Genomic DNA, 24,326 nt, shown 5'->3' on the forward strand with positions numbered 1-24,326 from the left:
GGGGCACCGCCTACCTGCCGCCAGTTCCACGTCGAGAAAGGTTCCTTCCAGGTGCCGATCGGACGGAGGCGGGAAGACGGCGAAAGAGCTCCAGAGGCTTTCTTTCTGTCCCCCCCCCCTTCTTCTTCCGAGGGGGCTGAGGCAGCGGGGAGGGGGAGCTGAGGGCGGGTCCAGAGCGGCGGCGGCGCAGCCTCCCCGGCGCTCCATTCCGCCTTTTGGCGGCGACCCCGCTCCCTCCTCCCCTTCGCCCTCCCCTTCCCACGTGCCCTCCCCAACCCCGGGGCAGGTGAGGCTGGCCAATCAGAGGGGGCGGCCCGGCAGGTACTCGGCTTATCTGGACGGCTCGCCCAGGAGCGCGCCCACTGCGCACCGGGTGGATGGGGCGGGCGGAGGGAGCGGCGGGGGTGAGTGCGCGTCGTGGGGACGGGCGCGAGTGTCCGTGCCGCCGCTGCCGCTGCCGCCTCCTCCTTCTCCCCGGAGCCGCCCCGCCTGGCCCAGCCCGCCTGGCTCTCGCTGGCAGCCGGGCCGTCGGGAGGCTCCCCCGCCGGCTGCTGCTGCCGCTGCGGCCGCCGCTGGATCCGCCCGTCCGCCCGGCGCGACCGTCGTGGCGCCCTCCTGCCCCCGCGCCCGGGGCGCCCCGTGCACACGCGCGCTCGCGCTCGCCCCGTCGGGCGCCATGTTCCAGCCGGGGGCGACGGCGGCCAAGCGCTGCTTCACCATCGAGTCCCTGGTGGGCAAGGATAGCCACCCGCTGGGCGAAGAGCCCCTCCGGCCGGCCGCCTCCGCCGCCTCCCTCGGCTACCCGGCCAGCGCCGCCGTCGAGGCCTTCGCGCACGGCTTCCAGGGCTCAGCAGCCGCCGCCGGGCGCTCTCTCTACAGCAGCCCGGAGCTGCTCTTCCCCGAGGCCGTGAGCCACCCGCCCGCCCTGGCCGTCCACCCGCCCCAGCTGGCCGCCTCGCACCTCCCGCCCTCGCCGCACCCCTTCTTCGGCGCCCAGCCCCGCGACCCGCTCAACTTCTACCCCTGGGTGCTCCGCAACCGCTTCTTCGGGCATCGCTTCCAAGGTAAGGGCCGGTGGGACTGGGAGGGAGGCGGAGGAGGAAGAAAGGGGGGGGCGCCGAAAGAGAGGCCTAGGTCTGGGGGCGGCTGGTTCGGGCGTGTTGGGCGCTGGGCAGGAGCCCTCCGACCCCCGCCGACCGACTCTGACCCAATGGCGTCTCCAGGTGCGGCTGGGAGAGTCCCAAACGCGAGTGTGAAACGCTGGGGAGCCGCTGCTGCCAGCCCGTGTAGACGTCCCTGAGCCAAACTGGCCAATGGGTTTGACTCCGGATCGGTCAGCTAAGCAGGCGCTCCTGGTCCCATAGGTCTTCGGCCGTGCTGGCGAGGATTCTTCCACGGCTAAGCCCCCCTCCCCAAGTCACGGGCCGGTTTCCAGGGTCAGCGGTGTCCTCAAGTCCAGCTCTCCGGACAAGGATGGCCGTTGCTTAATGGGAAGGCAAGACTGACCCGCGGTGGGGGGGGGAGAGAGCAGAAGGGCCTCACTGTGGGGCACAGCAGCACCCAAGGGGGCTGAGACCAGCCAGGGCGCTTGTGATCCAGAGGCCAGCCAGAGCGCTTCCAGGCAAGGCCGGCGTTCCCGCGGACGCTGCTGCCGGCGGCCGCCCGTTTACCCAGAAAGTCCCCAGCCCTGCCGCTTTCTTCCCGTGGTCTCTCTGTTCTTCCGCAGCCGCCTTGGGCTTCCCTCGATGGGCCTCTCGGCTGCCAGTCCAGCCCGGAAGGGTCCTCCGTCGGACGTGGCCGGCAAGGCGGCGTGGAAGTTCCAGCGAAGGTTGGAAGCTCAGGGTCTTTCGCGTCTTGGTTTTAAGAAAGGTTTTTCCTCTTATAAACGAAAGTAAATGGAATGGAAAGACCCCCGGCCATTCAGCCCGCCCCCCTTTGAGACATTTGCCGACGGGGCGCGGGGTCGGTGGCGTTTCCTCCGCGGCGGAGCCCCTTTCTCTGCCTTGGGCGCGGCTGGAATCCGCGTCTCCCCGCTTCTTTCTAGGGGGGCAGAGGCAATACGAACGGGGGGGAGTGGGAGCTGCCGCCCCTGCCCCCCACCACGGCGCCCTTTGCCTGGATCGGGCAGCTCTCAGTCCTCCAAATATTCCGTCGACCACAATTAAATGCAAGGAAGCGGCGAAAGGTGTCTCGGCCTTCGGGAACGAGGTGTGCGTGAGTTGCGCGAGGTTGGGGTGGGGATCCTATTCCACATACTTTCTCTCGGAAATAAATTGCTCAGAAAATCGCACTTTCCCCTCCTTTCTCCAGAGAGTTCTGGATATGGTTGTTAATCAATTATAAAGACGCCGAAATAATTTTTTGACCCACCCTGAGAATGGCAGAATTCTCAATTTTTTTGTTTCGCTATAATACGATTATATTTTCTTCTATCCTCCACTTTCCTGGGGTGGGGGACCCTTCTTCCAGGTAAGTGAGGGGAACGAGACCCTTTAATCTTGCGGACTGTCTGGGGGACCCCCCCCCACCTCCCCGGGCCTGGATTTCCCGCCCCCAGGGCTGGAGGAACCTATTCGCGGCGACAGGAGCCCCTTTCTGCGGGCGAGAGACCCTCTCACTGATGGAGAGGTGGCTGAGTGCGCGAGGGGGGAATTATACCTGGTTAAGGGGGAAAGAATAATAAAGGGAAAACAATCCCTTTGCCCCGGAACTTTTTCTGAAACCCACAAGCCAGTTGGGAATTTTCTTGGCGGTCCCAGCTGAAACCTGGAGCCCCGCCGTCGCCAGTTCGAAATTTGACGAAGGCGAAATGTTCGGCACCGAAATCCCCGCCGTCGGCGCAACTTAATTGCGAGATGTTTTGTATTTCGGCCGACAACCGCGATCCTGAAATCAAGGGGCGCTGGTTTTTGAGTCGCGGGGCGATAAATTAAGCCCTTTTAAGCTTATCTCGTTTTAAACAGGCGCTGAAATCTCTTAAAGAAATAGACGAGATTCGAAAGTGCAGAATTGTGACGGGATTGTGTCGCCCGTTTTTAATTTTTTTGTGGGGGGGGGGGGAGGTGGAAAGAGAAAGAAATATGGGAAACGAAGGATCCGCCGAAAGGCGAGCAGCGCGGGGCTTTTCTGCCAAGGAAATGCCCTTTCACGAAAGCCGCGGTTCCGCCTCAGGTTCCCCGCAAAGAGGCGGGAGCAGGAGGTTTCTTTTGTATCCTTTAAATAGCGAGGCAGGAAAACGTGGGGCCTCCGCGTCGTGACTCCGGAGTTATCCCGTCCCAGCAGAAAAAAAACGTTTCTGCAAATCCTTGTTTCTAAGAATGAAATCAACGAAGCTTGATTGCGGAGCCTGGCGGAAAGGGGCGCCCGGCCCGAATCTTGCGCGGAACGCGGAAAGGCGAAGATGGTAGCGCAGGCCTCTCTGGGACCGGAATGGGAGGGGGGCCGATCTGGCCCCAAATCTGGGCAGGTTTCGCGGGACACAGACAAGCTCCGACGCAGAAGGGCAGGGCATTCTTATGCAGCAAAGGAGGAGGTGGGTGTCAAAGGTTGCCCTCCCCTCCAAGGCCGGAGCAGCGATCCTGCCTCGCGCGAACCAGGCGCTGCGCAGCTTCTGCCTCGACGGCGCGTCCGCCTTCTCTTGGCCTCGCCTGGAGGGCTCTTGGGTGCCGTGAGTCGCCCCTCCCCACCCAAGGCCCTTCCTTCGACGGAGAGCGTGAGGCTTTGGCTCTGGCCCGCCCGGGACGGGGAGAGCAGCCCGTGCCCGCCCCCCGACGGGCCCTTCCTCAGGCCGACTCTCATTACCAGGTTGGAAATGCAAATCCAGCGCGCGTCTCGCTCCCATCCCCGGCCGGCGCGTGAAAGGAGAGCGGCCCATCAAAGGGTCTTTGTTCCGCGCCCAGGAGGGGATTAAGCCCCCGCGGCGCCCCCTCACAGCCAGCCAGGGAACGAGGCTGCAGCAGCGGGGCCAACGCTTTCCCTGGACGCGCTCCTGTGCCTCGGAGGGCGCAAATCCATCAGGATCGCGACTGGAAAGAACGCCGCCGCGGCGGGTTGCATTCTCTCGCCAGCCCCGCAAAAGCTTTGCTTGGTTCGCGAAATTGCCGCCGGCGTGACACGCTTCTGGTCCGGGACGAATTTGGCTGATGGGGATCCGCGCGGGGCCTCCCGTCCCTTGGAAGGCCGGAGCCACGGGCCGGCCAGGCCTCCAGCAGACAGGGACGGGGCGCTGAGCTCCCTGGAAGCCGTAGCGGCTCCAGGATGCTGAGGTCTGATGGGTCCGTCCGGCTCCTATTCGGACCGGGTAGACCTGGGGAACGGAGGGCACCGAAACTGCTTCCATCATCGGCCAGAAGGAGAAAGAGCCGCCTTGGCGAAGCAGCCCCGCGGCGCTGGACCAACATTTCAGTTTGTTTGTTTCATAAAATTTACACGCTCCTTGACAGGGAGAAAACCCTCGAAGCGGTTTACAAAGAGAATACGACAATGAAATTATCAGTAGAAACAACTCTTTAAAAGATAAAATCAGCAGCAAAGTAAAAGCAGATTAAACCACGCATCCACATTCATCTGCAGGGAACTGATTCGTGCTGGGTGTCTCTGCCCCCCCCTTCTTCCTGGGGTTTCTAAGCACCTGTTGAGCCCTATAAAAACCCAGGAAGGTCTTACCAGTGATATTTTTCCCTTGAGAAAGCCTTCTGGGAATCTTAAAAGGGGGGGCAGGGGGCGTTGGCTTCCCTCTCCATTCCTCTCAGCCTGGCAGGTGTGTTCTTCCTCCTCTACCCCCCACTCCTGGTCCCAAAATCAAGACCCCACGTTGCAGTGCCCTGCCTGAGGACCCCAGTTGTTTCAGCACATGCTGGCAAAGGGACTCCGACCCTGGGAAGGAGGTCACCCCCCCTCACTGGGCAGCCCCGACCCCCCACAACTGCCCGGCCTTGCTCTGTGCCTTCATCCAAGTTGCCCTTGCAGCAAATGTTGGGTTTTCTTTCGCGAGCAGCCAGTCGCCAGTGATTAAATTGATCGTTATGCTGTTGACTTTTTCCCCCTGCTATCGAGTATGGCCCTTGGGCTTCTCTCTTCAAAATTCCAAAAAGACCTGTGTGCGACATATTGGCCTTCATCACCATAATTTTTTTTATGCTTTCTGGGCAGAGACACCCCCCCCCTTCTGTCCTGCACTTTTGTTGTGTTGTAAATTATCATCATCACTGTTAACTGTCCTGCAGAAATTAAGCCCGTTTAAGTCTCCTTGCTTTTATTAACTTGGGAGTTAAGTGGACCCTTTAACTGTCATCTGTGGCTTAGCTTTGGCATGGGATCGATGCGCAAGGCAATGGATGTGAAATGATGGAGCTGGTGGTTTGTCTTTCACTTCATTGATCAGCACAAAACTTTCCTCCTGAAATAGGCCTGGAGTCTCTCCTCCCAGGGCTGGTGCAATCTACATTCTTGTTTGCTCTGGCCATGAAAGCCAGTCTTCCCTGAAAAAGACAAGGCATCAGTGGCTGGCAAAGCAGTGGGCATTGCCAGGCCGACTTCACCATCCTGCGGCCGTTTCCTAAAAGTGGCCTTTCCCCAGGCGAATCCCACCTAGTGTCCTCGGGTCTTTGGGGGGGGGTGTGTCTTGGACCACCACCACCACCGTCACTGTCGGAAGTGCAGCAGGTGCCTGTAAGATCTCCAACTTTTTCTGTGGTATCACACCAGGGTTGTGGGTTCATTGTCTACAAGACTTTGCTTGGTATTTAGGAAAGCCAGACGAGACTCTTTTATTTCAGGGAGATTTTAAGATGCATTTTTTATGTTGCAAACTGCCCAGTGGATCTTTGAATGAAGGGTGGTATAGAAATTTAATTATCACTGCTATTATTATTACTACTACTACTACTACTACTACTACTACTACTATTATTATTGCTACCAATTATTAATACTATTAAACTGAATAAATCAAGCCTGAGTTTGTGCCATGTGAAGTGCTGGGTTTTATAATTGATTTAATGGTGTTTTCTTCCTGTTTTTATTTTCTTTTTCACTGTGTGCTATTCAGAAACTTAGAGTGAGAGGTTTTGAATTTAATAAGTGAATAAGAATAAATGAATCCATAGAAGGGACTTTTTGGAGGCAGAAAGTCCAGACTTGGAAATCTGAAAATGAAGTGCTTTAGCTAGTATGCCGCTCGTCAGGTTTAAGCTCGGGGGGGGGGGGGAATAGCAAGAATTATGATAACCTGGTTTATTTATTTTTATTTATGTGTTAAATCCGTATTCTGCCTTTCATCCGTAGATCTTGGGGTGTTTCACAGCATAAAAGTATGATAGATTGTCATCATTATTGCACTATGCTCAGTTGATGAGATGATCTCTTAATCTCTAGGGTGTATTGGGGGGCAGGACACCCATTAAAACAATACTTGGCAGGCTCTAGGGTGAATTCCCCCTCTGCCAGCCCCAGCAAGCTGAACAGGGACCATTGCAAAGAGGAGAAGGGTCTTTATCTTCTCCTGCCATCCCCGGGGCCTGTAGAGGAAAGCTTCCCAGTGGACAAACTCTAATTGAGCAGCACTTGAACTGCTTATTCAGCCAAGATGTTCTCGCACTAAGCCTATTTTAAGTTGCTCCCAAAACAAATGCACTTTCAGAAGAAAAACTTGAGTCCTTCCCCCTCCCAGCCCAGCCCAGTGTATTCCCAGACACACAGCAACCATCATTTCTCAAAACATGTTTTTTCTCCCCTTTAAATTAACCACTTGGGACGGTGGTCCCTGTTTGCACAAAAGGAGCCTGGATCTCAGTGTCGGCAAAGTGTCCATCAGAAAGGAAGGCTTATAGTTTTGTTTGTCTGCTGTGAGGACATTTGAGGGTTCCCTGGGCGAAATCGGCAGAACCCTCCTTTTAGTTTCCCAAAGCAAAGCATTTTCTCCCCAATGAATTCACTCAAATTCCTGATGGGAAGTTTGGCTGGAAATCTAGTATATGGTGCTGGAGCATAATTTGTGTATTTGGAATTTATTATTCTGGAGTTCATCAGGTCACTTCTCTATTATTCATTTAGTATTTAATTTCCACCCTCTTTATTAATAAAACCGATCAACCCATTTTCTAAAGAAAGCAAAGAGGTTTATGAAGTGTAAAAATGGTCGGCAGCGTTCTGAAGAGCCCGTCCTGAGCAGCCACAGATTTTCCGTGCTTAATGGAATTTATGCGGCACCCAGACAATTTCAGGGAATGGGGAGCCACTCTGGGCAGAGGGAGCCCCCAGAGGAAGGCAGGGGCTGCTCTCTCCCTTTTATTTCTGGAGATTAATGGCATGAGAGTTTATTTTGAATGGAGACGCAGAAAGGCCCCTGGGTCACATAGAAACATGGTAGCTGCCTGTTATTATTATCATTAATATTTATTAATCACACACGCTTCACCCCAAGGTCCCAGGGCAGGCTACAACATTAAAACACAATAATAAAAAAGATGTTTAAAACAAAAGGGCAGGCTCCTGCCAAAGCTGAATATGTTCAGACCCCATTAATTTATGCTGGATAAATAATAACGATCAGTTTACAAATAATGAAACACAACTAAATGTGTGTATTTCATAGGGATTAACACAACTGAAATTAATAAAAATTGAAATCTAAATTTAAAAAAAATGTTTACAACAGTGGGAGGGAAATGCCACCTCTCTCTCAGGCCACTCAGTCTCTAGATCAGCCGGGCAAAAATTATCTGCATCTCTAAGCAAGAAGACAAAGTAGGCGCCTCATTCTTCCACATGCAACTTGCAGGAGGGGGGGGGGTGCATGAACCGCTATCCTAAACGTGAACCAACAAATAATAGTCTTTAGATCCAGGTTGTTCCTTTCAAGTAGAGCAGAATCAACCCTGTGGATATTTGCTCTCTCTTTTGTCCTCTCTTTTACCTTAGGCACGGGAGAGTATTTTCCAGCTTTTCTGTCAACCGCTTTAAAAAGTAATTTGTAACTGGGACTCTGCAACTGAGCCTTACTTTTGCATGTGTGCATTTCTGGAGGGTGCGTGTGGCGAGGTTATATTTCATGCCTGCACACAAATGCCCCCCCCCAGCCCTCCCACCCGCTGGGCTGTGCCTCCGGGCTCCCTGGTTTCACCACTGGCTGAAGACCTGGACATTTTAGACTACAGGTGATTTTTGGAACTGGGTCCCGTTCTGCCTTTTTTGTTTTCTCTTATATTTTGTTTTCTTGTATTTTCTTCTGCTTATTTGATCATTAGTAGCATAAATTATTTTTGTTACATGAATTAATTTTATTTACACTTTTGTATACCTTGCTCTGGAATCTGTTGACCAAGGGCAATCAACAAACATTTGAAATGAATAATAAACATTTAACCAGATCTGGGCTTTGCGATAGCTTTCTTTCCACTCCAGTTGCAAAGAAGCCCATCTCTGAATGCTGACTTAGGGGAGAGCACCTTCTCAGGTTCTGGTGAGCTAATTGCTTTGTCCAACAAGTAGGCCAAAGGCAGGTCTGTGTGTCCACCCCCACTGACCCTCAAAGTGAGGATGACCCAAGCCGTTTTGTCTCTCCTAAAAGGTTTCTGTTGCAGAACTCCCTGCAGAGGCTGTGCGGGTGCAACTCTTAAGACCACAGCCTGCCTCATTCAAGCCCCGCTCACAGAGCAATTGCTGCTGCAATTGAGTTAGAGCAGCTTCCTTTCTGGAAATAAAACAAGGAGGAAATTGGAGTTGATGAGGCCACAAAGGCAGCTCACGCAGGCCTGGTCCCGCCAAGCAGTGTTCTCTCCAATTTCTTCCGCTAGAGGACTACAAATGCCATTGCTTATACTTGGGGCAGGAGTGGAAGTGTCTGGGATCGGGTGTCCAGTGACCTCTCATCCACTTGGCCTTCCTCGTTCGTTCTTTGCATCTGTTAGTGGTTTGGCTCCTTGCACAGCTGAGCTCTTGCCTGGTGGAGGCAGGAGGTGGGAGATGGCTTTTGACACTGTGGAGTGGACCCTAATAGCCAGCCTTCTCTTCTCAGGTGGCGAAGTCTCCCAGGAGAGCCTGCTCTTACACGGCCCCTTTGCCAGGAAGCCCAAGAGGATCCGCACGGCCTTCTCGCCCTCGCAGCTCCTGCGACTGGAGCGGGCCTTCGAGAAGAACCACTATGTGGTGGGGGCAGAACGCAAGCAGCTGGCCAGCAGCCTCAGCCTCTCAGAGACCCAGGTGAGTGCCAGGCATCCCACTCTGCCTCCTGGGGGAGAAGAGGCTTTCTGCAAAAATGGGGCCTGTGCGCGCCTCTCTCTCTCTCTCTCTCTCTCTCTCTCTCTCTCTCTCTCTCTCCCCTCTCTCTCACAAAAATTGCTTGGGATTTCATCAATATTTTAAAAATCTCCCTGTGGCTTAAGGAATGAAAATCTACAATATGGTTGACCTTTCTACTAGCATTTTTTGTTTAAAACTCTTTCTTTGCAATAATATTTGGGGGTCCCATTTTCTACATTGCTTCTCTCACATATTAGAGGACCGGTTCTGCCCCGAGGCTCCCTTGCAGAACTTGGCTCTCCTCAGACAATGAAGTCTCGGAGGCCAGGAGTTAAAATGCTGGTGGTTTTAGGAAGCAAAGGGTTCCAGGTAATCACTTGCTTGCAACATTTTGCCTCCCTTGAACAGCTGTTCCCATCAGGACGGCAGTGGTGGGGATTCCCATTATTGTAGAAATGTCGGGTGCAGCGGGGTGGATATCAATTAATTAATTAATTAATTTCATAACACTTATGCACTGCTTGATTGTTTAAAAAAAAACCCCTCAGAGCAGTTTAAAAGGAGAACAAAGCAATAAAATTATCAGTAAAAGCAGCTCGAAAGATAATATCAGCAATAAGCTAAAAGCAGATTAAAACCTGCATCGACATCTGGGTAGGCTTGCCTAACAAAAATGTTTTAAGTGGGTAACGAAAACAGTGCAGTGCGTTCCAGTGTGTCGGTGCCTCTGCCCAAGGTGGTTGCCGCAGGGACCCCATTGGACCCAGGCTTCACTTTCTGGCTGCACTTGTGTGTGCACACGTGTCATCGAACCATAGACTGGTGGAGTTGGAAGGGACCCCAAGGCCCCCTTGCCCAATTCCCTAGCCCCTCCTCTGCATACCTTCCAGCTTGTAATTTGTGTCAGCTGGAGCTGGGTGAGCGACTGCTGTGCCTGCAGTGCAGCATCTCTGGGATTCTCTTTGAGCATGGGTCCTGCGCACGTGGCTGGTGGCGCATGTGCTTTGTACTGGCAGCCCCCTCCTTGTCTCCTCTTTCAAACAGTTCCCTTGTTGTGTCCCAGAGGGCGAATGCCTGGCCTCTTGTAATATACGCGGACACCCTGCTGGAGCCCCTTACTCCTGCTGCTGCTGCTGCGGCTGCTGTGGTTTTGTCTGACAGTGGAATCCAGCCCGGAGCATGTGGAATATGCACAGGGAGGGGTCTTGAGCCCCCTCTGAGCCCTGGGCTCACCGACCCGCTTCCAGCCTTGGTTCCTTCCCTGCAAAACAGGAACAATATTCTTCAGACTTGCAGGTCCATGAAGAGGAAATGCAAGAGAAAGTGTACTTTTTTTAAAAAAAAAAAATCTTGCACAAAGACCGTACACTATTTCCATTATTTCTAGGAACTGTGCAAACTGCCTGTTTGTGATGGAGACGTGGGATTTCTTTTCTCTTTTTTAAAAAATCAGTAATTGGAATCCATATTTTAATTCTAAGAACTTTGACCTACTGCACACACAACCATTTGTGACCCAACAACCTTCTATGTCAGCGGTTCCCAAACTCCCCCCCACATTGGTCACTTGAAGATCTCTGCGAGTCTGGATGGGCCACTGAATGGTTTTTCTGCCCCTTTAACAACTGCAATATGCTGGGCTGGATGCTCTGTGATTTGTATTGCTTCTTCGGTTTATTATATTTTGCATTGCAGTTTGAATTTCACTGAGTACAATATAGTGAGCAAAAGAAGCCAATAACAAGATACAATTCCAAACCAACAGGATGCTGGTGTTGGGCGAGTCGTCTCCCGGCTTCAGCCACAAGTCCGCAGACATGCAGGGGCCGACTGAAGGAAGGAACCCTGTAGACCCCCAGGGGTCCACGGACTACAGTTTGGGAGCCCCTGTTCTAGTTGATGAAGGCTATCAGTGGCTCCTGGCCATGCTAGCTATGCGCTGACTGTGGGCTTCCTGCCCGGATTTGGTTGAGCACTGCTGGATTCCCAAAGCAAGGGAGCTCTTTTTGTTAGCGATGCACCTCTGGGGCTTCTGGAGAGTCAAGCTGTTTGTGCAAAGTGCATTTCCTCCCCATGTGGCCCTAGTTGTGGTCTTCTGGGGCAGTGGTGTGTTTTGGTGAGAAAGTGGTGTGTTACACCATGTCTTATATGCCCTCATGGAGACGAGGGCAAGGTGCTTGGAGATGCAGTGGCAGCTATTTTCATTTATGCCATAAAATTTATATGCCACTTGATTGTAGAAAAACCTTCAAGCGGTTTAGCAAAAAGATAAAACAAACCATCACTAACAATTTTACAAACATAATTTGAAGCATGCAGGAAATTAAAACATACAGAAAGCAATGGAATAGACTAAAACAAATTAAAGCTCATACTTTCTTTCTAAACGTCTGCGTAGGCTTGTCTAAATAAGAATGTTTTTGGCAGATGCTGGAAAGTGCACAGGGAAGGTCCCTGATTGCTATCAATAGGCAGGAGAGAGAGAGATAAAACTTTATTCGCATTAGCCAATGGCCATAGCAACAGTAACACACTACAGTATACGCAGAAAAGGAAATTTGATATAAAAGCACAATTTAAAGTCCTGAATCAGCAGTCAGTTAGTATCAATAGGCAGGGAGTTCCAACGTGTCTGTGCTGCCACACTAAAATACCAAGTTCTTCCAGATGTGGTGAGGGTATTCTGTGGCACCTGGAAAAGTGCCAAATCTGCAGATTGAAGTGGTCCACTTTTTAATTCCACTCCCTCCCATCAAAGTCAATGAGGGAAAAATTCCTTGCACCAGAAATGGGGGCTGATGCAAATGTGCTTACTTCTGCCCCGCTTGAAAGATAGACTTAAGAAGGAAGTTACCACTTCCTCTCTCGGCTCTCTGTGCTTTCGGATTGACACTTGAGCAGCTGGACAGAAAGCAGAGTGACAGAGAGAGTCGGGCGGAGAAAGGAGAGCAATATGAGAAAGTGGAATGTGGGGTTGGAGAGAAGCAACAGGAGCAGGAGGGTTGCCCACATCACGGTTCAAAATTCCGAATGGTGGTGTGAGAATGAAGCTTGCAAGTTTTACTGTTGTTTGGCACAAATGACCACGTGAATAAGGAAAATCATCTAGCAGTGGCTGGGTACTTCTTTCCTTTTATTTGGTAGGATTCCTGCTTCATGCTAGCAGTTTAAACGGCAACCTTTGCAAGATGGTTTGCATTTCTAATTAACAGCTACTAAATGCTGCGTTTCAGCCAGACAGCCAGTGATCTTTGGCTAAAGCTCAGCGTGTTTTACTGGTTGAACCTGTGCAAGGAAAATATGGGAGGACAGCAGTCGTGCTGAACCTACTCAGTTGGCTATTGCGTTATGTACTGCCACTCCTTGGAGAAACGCTGCCTGCATTTTCGGACCCCCCTTGTGGGTGGGGCTGCAGGGGGCTCTCGGGATGAGTTCTGTCGCTTCAAAATTCACTTCAACATCACTGGTTATACATGACACGTATTCCTCTAGATGTGGTTGGGTTTGCTGAAGGCTGATGAGCAGGCTGTTTTGACTTGAGGAAGCCCAAATAGGATGTAATCATGTCTGTAACTTGGAGGAACACCTGACAACTTTTAGGAGGCAGAATGCATGTGGCCGCAGAGGGCTCTTGTTGAAAACGGCACCACGATCCCTTGGGTCAGTGCAATGCCCAGTGGCATCTCCTTCCATACAATGATGGATGGACCATCTGCACTCCCTGTCCGTGTCAGGATGCTGCCTGCTCAGGGTTGGCAAAGAAGAGAAAAAGAAGAACGTTTGGCCAGCTTATCTTAAACATTAGGAAGAACCTCCTGACAGTAAGAGCTGTTCGACAGTGGAATTTGCTGCCAAGGAGTGTGGTGGAGTCTCCTTCTTTGGAGGTCTTTAAGCAGAGGCTTGACAACCATATGTCAGGAGTGCTCTGATGGTGTTTCCTGCTTGGCAGGGGGTTGGACTCGATGGCCCTTGGGGTCTCTTCCAACTCTAGGATTCTATGATTCTATGATCTTGCGGGGGGTTGGACTAGAGATGACCCTTTGGGTCCCTTCCAAGCCTACAATTCTGTGCTCATAAGTTGGCAGTCCAGTATATGTGCCTTAACATTTCATGTTGTCAGAATACCTTAATATGTGTCCTTTCCTGTCTTGACGTCTCCTTTTTATTTAATTTAATGCTATTCTGCAAAACCTGTTGCTTTGAAAGCTGCATCACAGTTTGCAAGCACACTCACTCTGGAAATTTGCTCAAAGGTGCTCCAGGCGCGCCAAAGGCTGATCTGTCAGGAAGGGTGAGAGAAGAAAAGTCTTTTGAAATGGTTGGTATCTGTGCTCTGAGTTAATGTGCTCAGGATGCAGAGGAGCAGAATGGATTTTATGCGCCTGGTGGGTCGCTAAGAGACTTACACTTTGAGCCTGGAAGGATAAATGCTCAGTCTATTCTGCAGTGGAATGAAGACCATTTAAATGCACTTTCTGTAAACATCGGCTTGATACAAATTCGCTCATTTGGGTGCCATGTACTGATCTGTTTGTGTCAACTGAGATGGATGTGCTGATGGAAAAATGTATTGTTAATGTGAGCTTGGTTTTCTCCTTGCGTCCCCTCCCCCTCCTGATTTTTCTTAATGGATTTGCAATTTTAAAACACCAGTAAAAAAGGACATAGGAGTTAAATTTCAAAGTGAACTGGTGTCATTTCAAGGTTCTGCTCTGGGGGCTTTTCGGGTGGGGAAGAAACTCCTTTGGCTGCGCTGGAGAAGGAAAACGCATCTCTTCTCCATTGCTAGGCAGGTGGCTGGAACTTGGAATAGCAGAGGACAGACAGACTTTGTAGTAACCTGGAGGAAGGACACCACAGGAGTTTGAAGTGTTGTGAATATATATATATATATATATATATATATATATATATATGCTTTCGTAGATTTTCACGGGTACAGGAATGCAGGTTTTGTTGTCTTCGGGTGTCTTCCCGTGTAAGAGTTGGGGTGTCTAGGCGACGTTTCGACGAGGTCTCACTCGTCATCTTCAGGCTGGTGCTTTCGGCTTCTTGTTACTGGAACAGAGCAGGATCTCAGTGTTTGAGTTCCTATAAATACTGTTGAGGGGGTGTGGTGTATAGCCTCCAACGTTCTGGGCAGAGAGGAAGTTCCCAGGTTAGTGTGCCTTTTCTTCTTTTGTTCATTAATTACTTGAGGGATATCTTGAGAGATTTCTTGAGTGATATTCTGAGTACCATTTAGGAGGGTCATTAGGTGTGGATTAGTTGCTAAAGCTTTCGTGTCTTGACCTCTTGAGCTTGTGAAGAGTTTTTTCTGAGAAGATGGCTGTACTGCACTTAGTTGTGCTCTGGCTTGGCTTCGTGTATAGGGGCGAGCTGTGAAAAAAGAAGAAAAGAAGAAAAAACTTCCTCTCTTTACCAACACATGAAAGAAACAGGACACGAAATTAATTTTGCAGATTCCAAATTGCTCTTTAACATGGAACATCACCACAAGAGTGATTAACATTTAAATGTGTTAATCGCCAACGGATACCAGGAAAACAGGGTTACGAAGCTAATCCAAAAAGAAACACCCCCCAAAAACCAAGACACAGAAGAAAACAATGGCATGGCCCTCCTTCCTTATATCAAGGGCACTACAGATAAAATTAGCAAAATCCTCCATAAACACAATATCAAAACAGCCTTTTGCACCAACCAAAAAATAGCCAATATCCTCAGAAACCCAAAAGATAAAATCCAGTTAGAAAACCAAGGGGTCTATGAAATACCCTGCAAAGTCTGCCCAGCCACGTACATTGGACAAACAAACAGACGAATAAATGCACGTATCGCAGAACACAAGAATGCCGTCAAAAAAGAAGAAAAAACTTCCTCTCTTTACCAACACATGAAAGAAACAGGACACGAAATTAATTTTGCAGATTCCAAATTGCTCTTTAACATGGAACATCACCACAAGAGAATAATCATGGAAGCCATCGAGATAGAGAAACACCCTCACAACATGAACAAGCGTGACGACACGTCCCGCCTGCCAGACATCTGGAAATTAGCCCTCCCCACAAAAACCGACACCAGAACCAGAGGCACACAGAACGCCATCTCCAATCAACCACACCAGACCCAAACCCAGACCCTCTCCACAGATAAATTACAGACACCATCCAGTAGCCAAACCATAGTGGCACCTCCGGATGCTGCACCCCCCTGCAATCCCTACACAGATCTGGCTGGCACAGGGCACAAAACCACAGCTCGCCCCTATACACGAAGCCAAGCCAGAGCACAACTAAGTGCAGTACAGCCATCTTCTCAGATGAACTCTTCAACAGGCTCAAGAGGTTAAGACACGAAAGCTTTAGCAACTAATCCACACCTAATGACCCTCCTAAGTGGTACTCAGAATATCACTCAAGTAATCACTCAAGATATCCCTCAAGTAATTAATGAACAAAAGAAGAAAAGGCACATTAACCTGGGAACTTCCTCTCTGCCCAGAACGTTGGAGGCTATACACCACACCCCCTCAACAGTATTTATAGGAACTCAAACACTGAGACCCTGCTCTGTTCTAGTAACAAGAAGCCGAAAGCACCAGCCTGAAGATGACGAGTGAGACCTCGTCGAAACGTCGCCTAGACACCCCAACTCTTACACGGGAAGACACCCGAAGACACCAAAACCTGCATATATATATATATATATATGCCATATAAGCTTTTTAAATATCAAAACAGCTTACAAAATCCAACTATATGACTGACATTATTTTAGTCCTGCGTTGCTGAGCACTTGGGTTCTGTGGGAGAGAGTGAGGGCAATGGCCCAGGCCCAATTCATGAGCCCCAAGCTCAGTTCCCAAACACTGGAAGAAGACTTCTCTGAGTGTGTGCAGAGTACAGTTCCTGCACAGCCGGATTACCCTCTCAGTATGTTCTTGGTGCAGGACTTCCACCCAAATCAGGACTTAGGGCTCATTCAGACCTCTGTATGTCCTGCTGTTTTCCCCCGGGGAAACCTGCTCTTTCTCACAATCAGGTTTTCCGTGGATTGATGTTCACTCCAATTCAGCACTAAAGAGCAGGTTTTCCCAGGGGGGAAGCAGCAGGGGAAACAGAAAACCACTTGGACCTGTGCTTTGTAGGACAGGCAGAAGTGTGGGAGATTCCTTGGTGAGAGGGACTGAGGCCAAAAGGTCCCCCATTTCTCCATTGCCGTGACCTCAGTAGCAATTGATTCAGCTTCACCTGCACGACTGACGTCTGCAGCTGGTTGTGGTGGCAATAAGACTGGCTACTGGATGGGCCTCCTTTGGCCTGATCCAGCAGGCTTTCCTTATGTTCTTCAAAGTGATATTAGGTATCTCAATCTGCAGCAAAATTATGATAATTTGATTAAGCAGTCATGCACAGAATACCTTAATTTCTTTATTTTTAAAGACCGATAGAGGAAGTGCAATGACACTCTCCAAGATAATGCTGTGTGTAGATCTTGCAAACTGAGTCAGTTTCTGAAAGGTGGGTTCAGTGGGGAGCTTGGGCTGCTGGGAACAATATGGCTTGGCACTCTGTGAATGCGCTCAGGTGAGGAGCAAAAGGAAGTGGGCGCATGAGAGGGAACACCCACAGAAATGTCACCTCACACATGACAAACTGACCATACAAAAACTTGGGTCATCTTCCGCTAATGAGCTTCTACACCAGCAGTGACTGAGGGTGTACAATGGGTCGTTTTTACAATTTTTTCCACAGCATGGGAAAACCTGGATTAAATGTAGCAAAAAGTACAGGCTGGTGTTTCAGTGGCGATGACACCATATTAAGCTTTCATACACGAGCTGCTGGGATGCACACACAAAATCCCACCTGGAAGCACGCAGGGTTCTGTCTTCCAAAGGGTGCTCAGATTGTTCTCAACAGCAAAAGCAGAGCTGCTGTTTTCATTTATTCTAACATAGAGCATAGAATCATAAAGTTGGAAGAGATCCCAAGGGTCATCTAGTCCAACCCCTTGCCATGCAGAAATCCCAACTAAAGCAGTCATCATCATCATCAGACATATGTTTGTGTGTCCCTATTTCTGTATTACATCATTTTGACTGGCTGTCTCTTTGCTCTGTGTTCTCTGACAACCTCCACAATGCAATAGACCAGTTTGCCCCCAGAGGGAGGCTTCCTTCTGCCCTGGGGGGCTGCTTTGCAGCTTCTTTCTCCCGGAAGTCAAGTTTTAGAAGTTGCTCTGCATCCTTCCTGAGGACAGCCCGTCCATCTGGCCACCTGTCTGCCATCCTTGTCCAAGCAGAGGCAACCTCTTCGATAAGAGGTGCTCCCTGCCACAAAATCTGTGCAGGTGGAGTTTTAGTTTGCAATACAAATAGCTGTAAGAAATCCATATTTTAGCGTGGCAGCAGCTGCACTGCGGAACTCCCTGCCTCTTGATAGCACACAGGCTCCTTCACTGTACTCTTTTCAGCACCTACTAAAAACATGTCTGTTTGGACAAGCACCACCAGATGTTTAATCCATCTTTAGCCGATTGCTGGTTTTAGATTCTGAATGTTTTTAAAACATTGCCTTTACTGTTTTTACTGATAACTTTATTGTTTTCTTCTCATTGTAAATGACTTTGAGGTGTTGGGTTCCCACCACCACCAACCAGACAGTGGATAATTTTAATTAAATAAATACACAAATTTTCTTACTTGCTTTGACTGTCTAGGGTAGGTTAGAGTACCGTATTTTTCGCTCTATAACATGCACCTGACCATAACATGCGCATCGTTTTGAGAGGAGGAAAACAAGGAAAAAAAATATTCTAAACGAAACAGTGGATGTATGATTTTTGTGGTTCATGCTGCAGCCACAGACATGTGATCTGACGGTGAGTTTGGGGTGGCCCAATGCAAAAATCCTGAGGATCCATGTGGATCCATGCTTTGTAACCATGTTTTTGCACCATTGTGGCCCCAGGCAACAGTGGGTGCGTGATTTTTTTGGTGCAGGCTGTAACCATGGATCCTCTGCTCACGACTGCAGCAGATCCTCCCCCCATCATCCGTAGGCATTCGCTCCATAACACGCACAGACATTTCCCCTTACTTTCTAGGAGGAAAAAAGTGAGTGTTATGGTGCAAAAAATACGGTATTTTGTATGAATAAATAGGCAGGCAACCGTCCAGCCTCTTGGGCTCAAGTTCAGAGACAGTGAGGAGCTAAGTGTTTTAATTACTTAAATAAACTAGTAGAAACACTTCTAAAATGCATTGAGACCACCCGGCCTTAATTTCCAGGCTCCATTTCCACATCTCCCTCCCTCCCTCCCTCCCTCCCTTCCTTTCTTCCTTCCTTCCATCCGTCCGTCCGTCCTTGCGGTTTTATCAGTTTTAAGAAATACAAAGATTCAGAAAAATTGTACAATGTAGCTTACAAATCTTAAGAACCCACTTACTAAATAATAATATGAATAGCAATATGAAAATATATAATAAACAAAAGAGTGGTCAGGATCGGTGGGCATGGGGTGAAGAGTACTGTTAGGAGCACATTTAAACATTTCTTACCAACAAACAAAAAATGGAGAATGTTTTGGGCTTATACACTGGTGTATTTAGAGAGCCGTATAAGCAGAGAGAGGATTGTCACCTGTACTTCATTATGTCAATCAAAGACTTCTGAATGCTGGATGCAGGTTCAAATTGTGCGAGTCATCCTTTGCATGCTTAGTAAAATAATACCATATTGCAAATAATAATAATAATGTTCGTTTTCTTTTGTCCTCTTGCTACTCTTCATGAACAGGCCATGTTTTTCCAAAAGGGTGACTGCGCACACTTTGCTGTGCCATGCTCAGAGCATAGCCCCCAACTAAATCTTCCCAGTGACTGGCAATGACATACCTGGTGGCCAATAATAGACACCATCTCTCTGCAGTGCATGGGGACAACTTCAGTTTCAAATAAGTGCATAACTGGAGTCACTGTGCTGTGAATAATTCTGCCTCTTTCTTGGTAAACTGAGCTCCTCAGCCTCTTCCGCTTTCGTGTCTCCCGCAGGTGAAGGTCTGGTTCCAGAACAGGAGGACCAAATACAAGAGGCAGAAGTTGGAAGAGGAAGGCCCAGAGTCGGACCAGAAGAAGAAAGGCTCCCACCACATCAACCGATGGCGGATCGCCACCAAGCAATCCAACGGAGAAGACATTGATGTCACGTCCAACGACTAGGAGGGAGGTGGGAGGAGGCTGCTGGCAAGACAGTTCGCGGACAGGACCGCGTGGGAAGGGGGGGAAACCAACTCTGGAGACTGAGCCAGGACAGGGCAGCCTCCCACCGCCACGCGTGGGCTGTCCTCCGTGGGGAAACGCGCTTCGCCTCAGAGCCCCCTCCTCCCTGGGGCTCCCGCCAGCCCTCCAGCCCACAGGGCCGCCTGTGGGGATAGGGAATGCACTTGATGGCCGAGGATGGCCGAGGTGGGAGGCTGTATCGGCTCCAGGAAAAGGAAGGGCTTTCCCGCCTGCTCCAGCAAGGAAGTCCCCCGTCAGCCATATGAGCAAATAAACACGTCCACCAAGACCCATGCCCTGGCACACTCCTCCTGTCTTTGTTGGGCTTCGGTTGGGTTGACTATTATTTTTCTAATGGCAGCAAACCCATTTTCTCTTTAATTTATTCTTCAGTGTCTCTGCGTTTGGTGTGTGCATATCCCCTGTGTCGTAGATAGCAACAGATGTAGTGTGTGTTACTGTGCGGTAATAAAAACAACATGGGTTTGAAACATGTCGCCTTATCGTAGCCAGCTCCCGTGCAGGAGGGGGATCTGTTTGCAGGAACCGGTGGAATTGAGGCTTCGCAGACATCCCAGATGTGCTCCCAAGCCTTTAGGAAAGCGTGGCAAAGATAATTTCCTGAGATAATTTTCCAGGTGGGAATTAAACACTTCTGGTTCTGGGGTATACCTATTGAAGGGAAGAGCGCCAAGGGTCATTGATACCAGAATCTGTGATGCCAGAATCACAGCTCAAAAATCACAGCTCAAAAATCCCTGACAGGTGCCCATCTGACCTCTGTTTCTAAACCTCCAAGGAAGTAGAATTCACCACCTTCTGAGAGAGCCAGTTCAGCTGACAAACAGCTCTTACACCCAGAAAGTTCTCCCTGAGGCTGACCTCCAATCTCCTTTCCTGGCATTTGAGTTCTACGCCTCTCTTATTCTGGGATGCCCTCATTCTGGGCGCACAGAGGCTGAGATGGGCAGAACTGGGAGAGGCAGAGTTGCTGCACGCCAGTTAGAGGGCTCTGCGGCTTCATACTGGGCGTCTCAGCTGCCTGCTGGCCGAATGCCCCTTTGAACACCCTCAGCCCTTGCGCAACACAGCTCCTATCAGCCCAAGCACCTGCTACGAAGAAGGTGGCCTTGGCACGAGGGCCATTGCGTGGAAGGTCTATTGGCGCAAACTGCCTCCCCCCAGTTCAGCCACTGGCCATTTATTCAGCCTAGTATTATCTACTCACTAGACCTGAGGTAGGCTGACAGTTGACAGCTGCAGATTTTGGGGACCAAAGGTGGAGGTGGCACGTCTGCTGGCATATCTATCTATCTATCTATCTATCTATCTATCTATCTCTATCCGCTTTTGGGTTTCCCTAGACATTTGGTTGGCCACTGCAAGGTCAGGATGCTGGACTAGATAGGACACAAATCTTGATACGATACTATACCTTTATTGTCATTGTCCCATACAGAACAATGAAATTGAAAAATCTGCATAAGACATTTAAAAACCCTTAAAAACTCTGAAACCCCATTTTAAAATACAACATACTATAGACACTCCTTATGCTGAGTTTAGAACCAGAATTGCATTTGCGTTGAAACTGTTTCTCAGGCGGCTAGTCCTAGTCTTTATAACCCTGGACCTTCTTCCAGAAGGCAGAAGCTGAAAGAGATCATTTGGTGGGAAGAGTGCGTCCATTCTCTCTTCTCCTGTCCTTATATCCAGTTCCCTGGCTATTAAGGGCCAGACGAGCACCATGAATTAGGCTTGGAAGCAGTCCTCTAAATTGGCCTTTACCAATCAGGTGCCCTCTAGATGTTCTGGACTACAAGTGGAATGGACAGTCCAGCAGTGGAGTGGGCTCCCTTCAGAGGCAGTGGACTCTCCTTCCTCAAAAGCTTTTAAGCAGAGGTTGGGTGGCCGTCCGTCATGGATGCTCTAGCTGAGATTCCTGCATTCCGGGGGGTTGGACTAGATGACCCTTGGGGTCCCTTCCAACTCTACCGTTCTACGATTCCTTCAGCCCCAGCCAGCACACTGTTGAAACCCAGAACACCTGGAGGGCACCTAGACCCAGCTATCAGCATGTTGGAACCAATTCTCAGACTTCTTTCAAGACCAGTCCAAGAGAGCAAGTTGCAGTAGTCTACCCTGAACCATGGCAGCTGAACCACGTCCTTATATGGAAACGTCAAAAGGGAACTTGTCGGTTGTGGTTTTATGTGCCAGTAATGAACCTGGCACTGATGGTGCCTGGTGGCGTTAGAGAGGCAGCAGCCAGAGGAGGAAAGGGGTCGTCTTCATTCCCCTGGAGGGGTGCAAAGTGGATGGTTATTTCCTGATTGCTTCGGCTTGTTGCGTTTCCTCCCTGCCACAAAGGCTGCCTCTGCTGATATTCATTCTTCTCCCAGATCACCCTTCTGCAGATGTTTCGGAGAGCGCCACGTTCCAGCACCCCCACCCACCATGGCTCTGCCGGCTTTGGCTGATGGAGCTGCAGCCCCAAAGACCTGGAGGGCTCCAGACTGAGGCAGGCTGTTCCAGAATGCTCAGCGCGTCCTCCACCGGCCTCCTTGTCGTCACTGGAAGCTACGTTTTAATTGAGCAACACAGAACGTGCTGAAATGCACTGCGTGACCAGTTCTCTGGTGGCCAGAAGGTGGCACTATTGCTTTTCTTGGCTCTGCTGCCAGAAAATGAAGCCCAGAGCGGGAGGGGGGCAGTGGAGGTGAGGAAAGGGGAGGCTGTGGGTAGGCATTCCTATTATTATTATTATCATCATTATTATTATTAATTTTATTAATTAACCTGCTCTTCACTATTATTATTAATTTTATTAATTAACCTGCCCTTCACTATTATTATTAATTTTATTAATTAACCTGCCCTTCACTCTAAGGTCCCAAGGTAGTCTACACCATTAAAAAACAATTTTCAAAACAGTTTCAAGTCTTCAAACGTGGGTGGCCACTTTAACTCCAAACTGCATTTGGGGGACTCCTTCCTTCCTTCCTTCCTTCCTTCCTTCCTTCCTTCCTTCCTTCCTTCCTTCCTTCCTTCCTTCCTTCCTTCCTTCCTTCCTTCCTTCCTTCTAGTGTGCTGTTGAGAACCAGCAGCCGAAGACCCCCGTGTCCAGGAGAGTGAGCAGAGCAAGCCTCTTTTCCTGGGAGAAAGGGACGTGCTCCTCTGGCCAGCCTGAGTCTCATGGGGAGGGACCTGGGCTCATGTCCTCCTGGAGGAGCCGAGAAGGAGACCCAGGATGGCCTCAGGCCAGGGCAAGGGCCAAGCTCTGGAGACCCCGCTGAAGAGCCGGAGGCAGCTTTGGCACTAAGCCTCCCAGGCCAGAAGCCTTGCTTTTGCAAGGGGCGCATGAAGCGCAGCAGCTTGCAAAGGAACCCCTTTAAACCTGGGTGTTTTCCCTTTTTGCAGGAAATGCCTGGAGACAGCAAATCTCTGGGAGGCGATAGGAGCCGGGCAGCAGGTTCGCGCATCCAGGCCACCCCTGAGACAGCCTGGAGGTTTTGCCAAGGCCCTGGCAGTGGCGCTTGTGCATGAGGCGGCTTTAGGATCTGAGCTTGGGGAGGGGAATCAAAAACCATCTTCTCTGCTGCCCTGCCAACCCCCCTCCCTCAGTGAATCGCCCCACCCACTTCAGGTGTGGGTGGGCAGAGGGAGCGGAACCGCCTCCCTCGTGCCTTCTGCAGGGCAGCAGTGAACTAGTTAAACCATGGAACTCCCTCCCACAGCAAGATGCCAGGATGGCATCCGTCTTTCTCTGGAGACAATGGAGGAGGGGGGCCTTGGGGGGTGAAGTTGGCAGGTTGCAGTGCCTGCTGTGGCTGTAGAGACCAATACAGGAGAGACAGGTGTTGTTGCAGCTGGGGCAGAGGAAGGCGTCCGGTTGTGCTGCTGCAGATGCGCCAGGGCGTCTCTTCTCTCTGCGCTCCTCTCAGCGGCCATTTCTCCTCTTCTCACTGCTGTGGATGCAAAACCTGCCTGTCTGTCTCCGGGGTCTGTGGTCGTCCGCAAGGGATTTCCACATGGTGGGGTTGATGTTGCCAGCCGCCATGTCTCGTTTGCAGACATAGGCTCCAACTCCTAGGGACCAACCTCCCTTTGCCCCCCCCCAAAAAAATATTTGAGGGGGCTAGGCCATTCAAATGGTGAGAGTGCACCCTACCATGTGATTATGTGGGGGAGGTCTTACCAGCCCCCCTGTATTTTATTCAAGTTGGTGCCCCTGTTTGCGGACATCTTTGTGACGCAGAGTTGGCTGGCCAAGGGGCCTGGTGGCTGAAGCCAGCTCCCTGTAGACCACACCCTTGGGGACCCTGCCACCTTCCATTCTGTGGACAAGACCAAGCCAGCTTGGTTGGAACTGTGGAACTCCCTGCCACAAGAGGCAATGATGGCCGCCGGCTTTAAAAGAGGATTGGGCAAATTCATGGATGAGGACGAGAGGGCTATCAAGGGCTACTGGCCATGGTGGCGCTTCTGAATGCCAGTTCCTGGGGAAATTGCTCTCGCGCTTGTGTCCTATTTGAGGGTTTCGCATTTGGGCAACTGCTTGGCCACTGTGGGAACAGGAGGCCGAGTCACGTTTCCGAGCCCATTTCAAAGTGTAGATGCTGACTTTTAAAGCCCTAAACAGCCTCGGTCCTGTACACCTGAAGGAGCGTCTCCACCCCGGACACCGGGGTCCCTCTCCCGAAGGTCTTCTGGCAGTTCCCTCATTGCGAGAAGCCACGTTACAGGGAAGCAGGCAGAGGGCCTTCTCAGTGGTGGTGCCCGCCCTGTGGAACACCCT

At 50.4% G+C, this 24,326-nt stretch overlaps 1 protein-coding gene across 1 annotated transcript; it reads left to right on the forward strand.

Moving 5' to 3' along the window:
• The first annotated feature begins 19 nt into the window (after nucleotides 1-19).
• On the forward strand, nucleotides 20-20,019 carry LOC308594328 (homeobox protein EMX1-like). The gene is made up of 3 exons (XM_081207436.1): nucleotides 20-1,064; nucleotides 9,017-9,201; nucleotides 19,301-20,019. The coding sequence occupies exons 1-3, from the start codon at nucleotides 677-679 to the stop codon at nucleotides 19,466-19,468; spliced, it is 741 nt and encodes a 246-aa protein (XP_081063562.1). The 5' UTR covers nucleotides 20-676; the 3' UTR covers nucleotides 19,469-20,019.
• Nucleotides 20,020-24,326: the final 4,307 nt, after the last annotated feature.

This window comes from Podarcis bocagei (genome assembly GCF_964188305.1).
Source record: "Podarcis bocagei genome assembly, chromosome: 9".
Lineage (NCBI taxonomy): Eukaryota > Metazoa > Chordata > Lepidosauria > Squamata > Lacertidae > Podarcis > Podarcis bocagei.

Excerpts from the sequence above, each read along its gene's own strand:
- LOC308594328 (XM_081207436.1), top strand. The coding sequence starts at position 677 with ATGTTCCAGCCGGGGGCGACGGCGGCCAAGCGCTGCTTCACCATCGAG. Across the intron at positions 1,065-9,016 it reads CTTCGGGCATCGCTTCCAAG|GTGGCGAAGTCTCCCAGGAG; the intron begins GTAAGGGCCGGT and ends TTCTCTTCTCAG. Across the intron at positions 9,202-19,300 it reads TCAGCCTCTCAGAGACCCAG|GTGAAGGTCTGGTTCCAGAA; the intron begins GTGAGTGCCAGG and ends TGTCTCCCGCAG.